Source organism: Copadichromis virginalis, linkage group LG7 (genome assembly GCF_057382275.1).
Source record: "Copadichromis virginalis isolate Kocher_CV1m ecotype Utaka linkage group LG7, C_Virginalis_male_GT1.1, whole genome shotgun sequence".
NCBI classification, from domain to species: domain Eukaryota; kingdom Metazoa; phylum Chordata; class Actinopteri; order Cichliformes; family Cichlidae; genus Copadichromis; species Copadichromis virginalis.
Genome location: NC_140624.1, coordinates 26,215,084 through 26,225,484, shown reverse-complemented (window position 1 = coordinate 26,225,484; position 10,401 = coordinate 26,215,084). Strand labels below are relative to the sequence as shown.

Below are 10,401 nucleotides of genomic sequence, written 5' to 3'. Positions count from 1 at the left end.
CCTGCCTTTCATGTATTACTGTTTAGGTTCAAAGTTTGATTGTATAAAGGCATGCATTGACTTGAAAAAATGACTCCCCTCAAATGTCTTAAACCAAAAGCAACAAGCTTGTTTGGAAATTGTGAAGAGTAGAAAGTCCAGATATTGGTGTGAAAATGTAAGGATTAAAAGGAAAAAGGAAAAATAATCAAGTAAAACACAGATATTTAAAAATTCTACTACAATACATTAATCAAGGGTATGTACTTTGTTACTCTCCACCTCTGATCATGACTGAGTAAATGAACATGGTCATGGAGATGCTCTGACCATCTGTTGCTCTAAAGTGTTCTCTTCTTCACATTAAAACGTTTCTTAAAATCTAAAATCTGGTCATTTAAGGAAATTCTCAAAACAAAACCCTCCATGAATTAATCCTAACTGTTGTCAATATGTTGCATTTATTAAAGACTTTCTTTATGAAGATGGCTTTGTGAGTATTGAGTAACGTTGGAGGAGGGGACAACAAAACAATACTCGGGCATTTCTGCCCTGATATCACCCCAGGGACCCAAAAGAATTGGGTGCAGAGACAAAGAGATCATTCACAGCTTATCAGATGGAGATTTTCTGAGTTTTACAACACCAAGAGAGGAGGCAGTCATCCACCAACAGGTCTTAATTTGAAGCACATTCAGTAAAGAAGGGGAAGGTATGTAATCTGTTCAAGAAAATTGCTATTATAGCTTCTTTAAACTGTTTTACCTCATCAAACGATAAATAGCAGATACTAGACAAGGAATCAGTATTTCCATAGTTGCTAATAGTGGGAAGTTTTGCTTGGTAGTTAGTGGCCATTAAAAAGCAAAACGGTGGAAAATCGTTAGTTGCCCTTAACCGAGACTGTGAGAAGTTGTGACTGTGCCTGGCAGTGAGCTACTGTCCTTTGCCGTTGTCCCAGTGTGAAAAGACAAAAAGACTCATCATTCAATAACAGTTAAAAATGTCTATATCATATGTAGGTACTGGGTTGTCACAAGTTTTGGGCAACTCATTTGACAATTTGCCAGATTGACAATGTTAGGCTAAGATTTTACTGAACATATGATTTTGCCTCAAGCTTCCAGCAATGCTAACATCACACAGCATGACAACAGAGATGGAAGAAACATTTTTGCAACTACTTATTTAAAATATTCACAAGAAAGAAACGGTTTATTGCAAGTACACTCCATTTGGACAAAATTTGCTTAGCCTCACTTTAATATCATTGCTCTGCAGGTTAAGCATTTGCATTTTGTTGTTTACAAAGATTATAGGATATATTTCCCAGTGAACTTTCTCAGTAAAAATCGGAAGTAACAGGTATATGATTTAGCACTGAAGTATACTAAAATGTGTTCTAAAGTAAGTTCATTAGTGTGTATTTTATTCAGTGACATGTATCACTTTTAAATCAGGTTTCTCTATTTCAGGGCTCCATTATTTATCATATAGTTATTTTATTCTCAAAGTGGTTGTATTGGGGGCTGATAATCAAACAAGTCCTCAGCAAGGAACAAGTGCCTTTTAATGAACAAGGCACATAAACTTACATCACTGAATGCAGCAGGAAATTACATGTATGTTTATCAGTTTGCAATCGTGACTTTTGCTGGACAACATTTTCTTCTTTTTTACGGCACCAGTCTCTAGTGGTGCAGTTTGATATCTAACATTACAGGACAAAACAATAGTATTTTGACTTTTTTCTCAAAATAGTATTTTGACTTAAATCTTGAAATTTCGACTTTATTTTCAAAATGACCCAAATTAATTTTTTTTCTTAAAGTGGCTCTTATTCTGCTTTTTAGTACAGTGGATGATAACGAGCCAAACAATGTAAACACACAAACAACACCTAAGACAAGATATGATTCTCTCCTCCGCATGACATTGTCATTAGTCACATGATTTTTTTTGTCACAGCAATGCATTATCTGCATCAGAAAAGGACTTTTGCTTGCTTGCTTGCTTGCTAACATTTCAGGTAGTGATGGGTCAAACATTACATGCATCGATATGGTGTTTCGCTTTTTGTGCTTACTGCGTGCCCCAGTGCAGTATTGGTGTGTCTTTTCTTCAATTTTTAGTTGATAAGATTAAAGAACAATGCCTAAATTTCCGCAAAGCCTCCTTCTTGTTCTGCTAGTGAGGCCCCCCCTTCTCACTCTTGGTCTACTTTGATAGGAGTTTTAGTGTGTCTGCAAATCAGATTATGTCTGAATGGTGCTGGAGTTCCTACAGGCTTGGTGCTGGGAGTTATTCTGTTTTTAATATACATTCTTCCTTTAGGCCAGATAATACAGCAGTTTCTTGATGTTTCTTATCATCCTTTGGCTGATGATATTCAGCCATACTGCTTCTGAAGATTACCAACTCTCCGCTTTGATTGACTGCTTAAAAAACATTAAGCAATGGTTGAACAACAGCTACTTACAGCTAAAGCCAGACAAAACTGAAACCTTGATTATTGCACCGGACAGTTCAATGCCTGACATTAAACAGCAACCGGGTGATTTAGGTCTCTTGCAGAAGCGTAGCCTCAGTAATTTAGTTGTTATTTGTGATTAAGCTTTTCCTGGGAGCGAAACTTAAAACGGATAGTAAGAATCTGCTTTTTAAATTTATTTTATTTTTCTCCAAAACTCTGCAGCGAGACTACTGACTCGCTCAAACAGAGGAAATCATATAACTTCTGCTTTAAAGTTGCTACACTGGCTCCCAATCAGATCTAGATTTCATTTTAAAATTTTACATGGACATTACATGGACAGGCCCCTCACTATATTGCTGATTTGATTCATATATATATATACACCTCTTTTTGTACACTGAGGTCATTAATTCATAGACCTTCAAAAAGCAGCTAAAGACATTTTATTTCAAAAAGCTTTTAATTAGACCAGTGCTTTTATGATGCATTTATGATTGTGTTGTGCTTCGTTACCTCTCGTGTGAAGCACTTTGTCACATCTGTCTGTGAAACGTTGCTATATAAATACACTTTATTTACTTTACTTATCAAAGCACAGGGCTAACTTCAGAATGCAGATATGCTCAACATTATGATTTAAACCTTTAAATAATGCTTTGAAAACCAATATTGGTGGGTGTATTAAACACATTAAGGATAATAATGCTAATGTTTTTTAAAAAAAAGATCTTTAGTGAGGTCATTAGTAGAGTTGAATATGTTAATATTTAAAGCTATGAACCCAGAATGAGTTCTGAGATGAGGCCAGTGGGAACGTGATTAGTTGATAACAAAGACAAATAATGAAGTGAACAACCTGTTGATGAAACTGGATGAAATGAGAGATCACCTAAGTGATAACCAGTGACTAAATCACGTTTCAAAGCAGTTTGTTTCCCTAAAAATGAAAAAATATACAAAGTAAACTTGGATCCATTTTGTGCCTAATCAAGTTTTGACCAAAATTTAATACCAAATATCCAGGAGTTATAGTTAGTTTATAGCTGTTTAGATATTTTGATCTAGATCAAAGGGGTGGATCAACCAACTGTTAATCATGACACATGACAACAACAGTTTACTTCCTGTTCCAGTCTGGACCAGATGAATTCAGTTGCGTCTCACTCACAGTTCCATTGCATTCATCTGTGATGAAACATAAAATTGAATCTCATGTGGATGTTTATACTCAGATCTTGTACTTGGGGGGTCTTTCTTGTGGTCTGAATTCACCATGTTTCCAGGGGTTCCTGCTTTCAGTGGTTTGGAGACCAGCCTGAGCGCCTTCACCACACTCTGCTTGTCTTGGATTAGCATCACCAGAAAAAAAACATTCAGTCTGCAGGATATTGAAGCTGGTGCAAAACACACTGCCTAAAGAAATGCATTTTAATCTGAGTGGGAGGAAACCTTCTGATAATCTTTCAAGAACTTATTTGTGACTGTAACTGCCTTTTTCTCGTCCACATTCTTCTGCAGTTCTCAACTTACTGATCCAAAACTACTGAAATCATACACTTCTTGTGCCATTAAAATCATTGGTGAACAATCCAGGGCTTTCTTAGATGAATGTAAAGCAGAAATGATCAGAGAAGCCTCAGCCCACCAGTGGTTTCCTGCTCCCCTGCTCTGGTTACAGTCCTGAAAAAAGAATGATGGGAGATTTTCCATGCGTTCTTGGAGACAACCTCAGTACCCATGTTTCCTAAGAGACTGGCCACAATGTCTTTCCCCTAACTCTGGAAAAAATGAAATATGATTACTTGCTTGTGAGGGGTTCCAAGAGCAATTAGTGGATGATGGTGTAACATAAAAAGCTGTAGAGAACAGTGATCGAAGAAAATAACAGTCTTAGTTTGAAAAAGGCTAAACAAGAGTTTGCCTGTCCTACTGCATGTGTGCATGACTATATATACAATGGGGTTTCTACTGTAGATTTAAAACAAACATGCTTTGTAGAATTTAGTAAGTAAGTGTCTCATTCTGACACTACTGAAAAGATTATGAAAAGGCAAATATCAGACAACCTATTTTCAAGCTTTGTCATATTTGTACGATATTTACTTAAAGGCATTATATAGTTTTTAAACTGTTAAGTTAAATATGAGTTCCTGTTACATTTTTGAGTTCATGAAACCTATTTTGATTCACTTTTACTATTTTGCAGTTTAAATAAGCACTATTTAAATGTTTAATTTCACTGCAATCATTTCTGTTAAAACATTCTTATGCTTTGACTGAAGTCTATGCGTTTTACCATCAACATGTATAAATATTTAATTTGGTTGGCTAGTGGGAAAGCATCAATGTAAGCATGTGCAGTATCAAAACTTCTAAATGTTAACTAAAATAATATGCATGTTGTGTTTTGAGTTTGTTGAGTTATATTTATTGTTAAACCCTTTGGATTGTGCTTCATTTTCCTTCATGTAGCAAATCTATGATACGATGGGTGAGGAGAGTTGCTGGGTTGATGACCATCATTGTGTTAGCAGAGACCACAACGGGTTGAACTACTTAATGCAAAAAGGAGGACTTGCAAAGTGTACTTCGAGGTCTTTATAATGAAATTTCTAATACAATTTTTTTTAAAAATATAAAACATTTTAAAGATCAGTGTTTAATACTTTAAAAAGTAGTTTTTAAATGACCATAATCCTATAGAAGAGTGAATGAATAATAAGGCACATCAACTGAACATATTTCAATTCTTCTTGTAAGTACTTTAATTTATTTCATCATTAATTTACTCAGTGGCGATCTCTTTCATTCACAAGAAGCATGCAGCAAATTGCCTTCCAATACCAGCATAAATGGTGATGTCACAGTTGGCATGCATACAGCCATTGGAGTGACTATAAATCAAGCTTGTTGCTAGTTTTACCTTTAGAATATGCGACTGTCCCCTGCACCATGACTCACAGGTATGTCTGCATTTTGTGGTTGGTGTGTTTGAGCCATGCAGTAGTAAATAACAGTTAAGTTTTTAGGTATTTAAGTTAATTTATGAAAAGATGATATCCACATTTAGAAGTTGTTCACTGCCTCCAGAAGCACTAACAACTTTCTACTAAATTTAACTATGTTTTAAATTCATGACAAAATATTACTGTGGCTTTTCTGATTTCTTTCTGCAATTTTTTTTTAAGGGACACTTTGCTAATTCACCACAGACTTTCCTCAAACTATCTCATATTGGTGGTTTTAATGTTTAAAAAGTGTGTGGTTTTACCAGCCCCTCTCTCTCTCGTCATTTGCACCAATATTCACTCCATTGCTCTTTGCAGAACAAGGTAGCTTTGTTTCTTGCATTATTGGGGAATTTAGAGCATTCACTTCAGTGCTCATCACTTATGTGCTTCATGATTGTTCCTGCTCATTGAAGCTCATAATGCATTTATTTTCCCTCTGAAAATGTAATATCTGCTCTCTCTCTCTGTGCAGGACTACTAATTGTTCTTTGAGGAATCAAGGGCCATGGTGCTAATGGCACGCCATCTCCTGCTGCTGGTCTTATGGGTTTGCATAGTTGATGGTGACCAGACCAAACCAACCCAACCACCTCTGATACCTCATAAGCCTTTTGTTGTAGTCTGGAATGCTCCCACTGAGTCATGTCGGCTTCGATTCAAGGTGGACTTGGACCTTAGCATTTTTGATATTGTAGCAAACCTCAATGAAACTCTAAGTGGACCAAATGTCACCATCTTCTACCACAGCCGTCTGGGATACTACCCATACTACTCGAACTCTGGGATCCCAATAAATGGTGGCCTGCCGCAGAACCAAAGCATCTCCAAACATCTTGGAAAAGCCCGGGCTGACATTGACAAGTTGATCCCCCACAAAGATTTCCGAGGTTTAGGCGTCATTGACTGGGAGAACTGGAGGCCTCAGTGGGTCAGAAACTGGGGCTCTAAAGACATCTACCGCAAAAGGTCCAGGGAACAGATCCGAAAACTTCACCCAAATTGGCCAGAGAGCAAAGTTGAAAAGGAAGCGAAGGAAGGCTTTGAGAGAGCTGGACAAGCTTTCATGAATCTGACCTTGGCACTGGCTCAAGGTCGCAGACCAGGTGGACTGTGGGGGTTTTATCTGTTTCCAGACTGCTACAACTATGGCTACAAACAACATCCACAACATTACACTGGGGAATGTCCAAATGTTGAACATGTTCGCAATGACCATCTGATATGGCTCTGGAAGGAGAGCACAGCCCTCTATCCATCCATCTACCTAGACTATGAGCTAAAGTCCTCCTCTAACACAGTCAAGTTTGTCCATTATCGAGTCAAGGAAGCTATGAGGATTGCATCCATTGCACGTGCGGATTTCACATTGCCTGTGTTTGTCTACTCCCGACCATTCTATGCCTACACCTTTGTAGTTCTGTCAGAGGTAGGCCTTAAGCTCTTTAATTACACCTTCATGGTGTGTGTGCCAACTGGACACATTTAAAAAGCAAAAAAGTGTCTATTGGCCTAATAATTAAGCTATATACAACATACTGCAATATTTTGCAATGTTTGGGGGACCATTTTTCCTTATGATCCCCTTCACAATTATCCCTGCTTTGCTTTGCTCTTTTGATGTTAACATATCCTAGTATTTACCACAAAGATGGTTGTAGGCAAGAGAAAATGAATAGATTGTGCAATGGTGGATATAAAGAATTGCTGGATCTCTTTAAAGGCATCATAAATTGAAGTGTTAACAGTGTTTACTGGCAAAATATACACCTGTCCTTTTCTTTAAGAGTGACCTGATTCATACTATTGGGGAAAGCGCTGCCTTGGGAGCATCAGGTGTCGTCCTTTGGGGATCCTCAGAGTATGCTCAATCACAGGTAACTGCTAGACATACAGACAAAAATAGAAACACAGATTTAAACAAATTTGAGGAGCTGTGTAAAATGTAAATAAAAAAAAAAGAAAAATTTATCATAAGAAAAATATTTGCTCATTTTGAATTTGATGGCTGCCATCAGGTAGTTCTGGGGGCTGGGAGGTGGCCTGGGGCAGGGATGAAGCAATTCAGCGGCTGACTGTTTGGCCCACGGCAAGGATGAAATAGTTCATCGGCCACCGGATCAGTCAGGAGGTGAGCAGAGGAGACAAAGTTCGGTGGCTGGGCCAAGAGGTCAGGGGAGAAGACAGGCCACTTCAGGAGGCTGACCAGGTGGGCAGTGCCAGAGATGGAGTTCAGGAGGGTTGGCTGTACTGATGGTGCCAACAAAGGCCCTGTGTGTCCATTACTGAAGGCTGACAATGGTAATGAAGGCGACCATCAGAAGGACGACTTTATGAAAACCCTCTAGAGGCCACCGTCAGCAGAGGGATAGAAGAGTTAAGGTAGATTGGCTGGGATTGATGATGGTAATGAGGATGCCATTCAAAAATGTAGGTTAAAGCTCTATAATGCAAAGAAGAAGCCATGTGTGAACATAACCAGCAACTGGTCTCTAGAGATCCCCAAAAATCACGGACTTTTATTTAAAGGAGAGATACCACACAGTGGTAAACATGTCTCTGTCCCAACCTTTGAGACATTTTACTGCCACCATTTTCAAAATGAGCTAAAGTCTTGATGTGCAAAAGCAGCACCAAATAAAACAATAAAAAAGAACTTCCTTCTAAAATAAGTTAATTGCTAAAATAAAACTAATTGTGCTGCACTACAGTGGCCTAACATATAAAAGACACGAGAAGCACTGCAAGGAATATATTTAAAAAGCAAACACCACATGTCAAAGCTCAAGTGCATGACAATTTACATTGCAACCCAAAGGGGGGAAAAACATAAGAAAAGTCTGCAGTGCCCACCACCACTCAAAATCACTGTGGTACATGCAAAAAACAGAAAAAAAAATCACACTAATTTCTGTGCAGTTCCTTTACTGTCTGAAAACACAGAAACAAAGACCTTACACTAGTCTCCAATGTGATGCCTTGATGTTAGCTATATTGAAACTACAAGACGATGGACTGCCAAACATGCCAGAGTGTGTTCTAACCCTGTTGTTTTATGGAGGTCTTATAAACAAAAACACCCTGTGAAAACATCCCTTCACAAGGCTGGTATTTTAAAGAAGGCCCATTTGGGCCCAGATTTACTAATGTCTGCAGTAGCCAAAAGACTTCTTTAGATGTTAACATAACGAGGCTCAGTGTCAGTTTTGTGACTGAAAGTTATGAAGAGTAATTTTGTGGCTGGCCTTATGGTATATGTATTTGCAAGAGTCTCACTTTCAGGAGGAGAATATTTTAACCAGTCACGTTATCAGAATCAGTGACTAATCAGCACTTTGCACAGATGGCTCAATGCTCCTATTGCACTGCCAAAACTTTGGCACTGTCCTAAAACTCTTCACTCTGTCCTCATGCGCATTTAGAGGTGAGCCCCATAATAATACCGTTTTCATAAGACAGAGGGGAAATGATTTGAAATGAGCTTCTTTCGGTTTCACTCTGTTTCTGGCTGCATGTTTGTCTATAAATTACAGTGGTAAACATAATAAAATACTCCATTTTACTATGTAATGCTTCAAGGTCATAGGTCAAAGGTCAGGGTTATTCAAATTAATCAAATGCTTTAGTTTTCATTGGATCACCTCCAAACTTTAAAGCAGTATATTAGTCATTGGAGGGCATAATTTATTAGTGCTTTTCTAGTTCTTAGCCTTTATATTTTATGACAGTTCAGCACAAGAAAATGTCTTTAAAGTAGGGAATAAAAAAGCTAATGGTGTTGACAATGCTGTTGAAAATTAAATACAATATATTATTCTAATAAATGTCTTATACGTTTGACTTAGAATTTCTCCTTCCTCCCCTAGAGAAACTGCCTAACGGTGAAGAAGTACATCAATGGTCCTCTGGGACATTATGTCATCAATGTCACATCAGCAGCTAAGCTGTGCAGCAAAGCATTGTGCAAAAAGAACGGTAGATGCATCCGTAAGAGCCTGGACTCAGACACTTACCTACACCTGAACCCACGCTTCTTCCACATCCACCACAACTCAGCTCCCAGCGGCCCTCGCTTTCACATCAGTGGCCACCTAAACAACCACGACATCCTGGATATGAAGCAAAAGTTTACCTGCCAGTGCTACCAGGGCTGGACAGGTGTTTACTGTGAGGTACCTCAGACTATGTCACCTCTTCCTCTTCCTCCCCCACTCCAACCCACTGTGCCGGTACTTCGCCCTCAGGGGATCAATCTGCTGGGAGACATCCTGCTCCTCCTGTCACTCCATTTCTTCTGTCTATGTGTCATCATATTCCTGGGACTTTGTTTGATTATCAAGTCTCTCATATTGTAGACACAAAGATTTTATTTAGGACCAGAGAATTGCTGTAAAGTCTTTGCCAGACCACAAGTGTGATCAGCCACAGTTCATGCCAATGTCCCCTAGTTGAAGAAAACTGTTTGTATTGAAAGAATGAGAAATTCTCAGATTTGGCCTATAAATGCAAAACTCAGTCTGATCGTGGTCTGATCCAGGCAACAATGTTTGTCTCTGTGTTAAAGTTCAGTTCAGGAAAAATGTACATTGCGGTTTTATTTATGTCACAAATTGCAAATTTAGATTCCCATAATGTTCCCACTAAACAATATTTTTGAGTTTTTGTTTTTTGGTCTTTGTTTTTAGTTTTTGTGGAGCAGGGAAATTATTTTACTGCTATTGTTAAATAATCATCATTATTACCATTGCATTAATAATATAATCTGCAGTATGATCATTGCTTTAACAATGTAACAGATAGCTTTAAGATGGCCTTAAGATGTTTATGATGATGTTAATTTTGTATTTCAGATGCAGTTATAACTATTGTGTACACAATGCATATCTGTGCTTATTTGAGTTGATGTTCAGGTTCTTTAAAGGTCTTAAGCTTCACTGA

General features: G+C 38.1%; 1 protein-coding gene across 1 annotated transcript; it reads left to right on the top strand.

The window, feature by feature from the left end:
- The first annotated feature begins 5,971 nt into the window (after positions 1–5,971).
- On the top strand, positions 5,972–9,844 carry hyal6 (hyaluronoglucosaminidase 6). The gene is made up of 3 exons (XM_085465172.1): positions 5,972–6,892; positions 7,251–7,340; positions 9,330–9,844. The coding sequence occupies exons 1-3, from the start codon at positions 5,972–5,974 to the stop codon at positions 9,816–9,818; spliced, it is 1,500 nt and encodes a 499-aa protein (XP_085321298.1). The 3' UTR covers positions 9,819–9,844.
- The last annotated feature ends 557 nt before the right edge of the window (positions 9,845–10,401 follow it).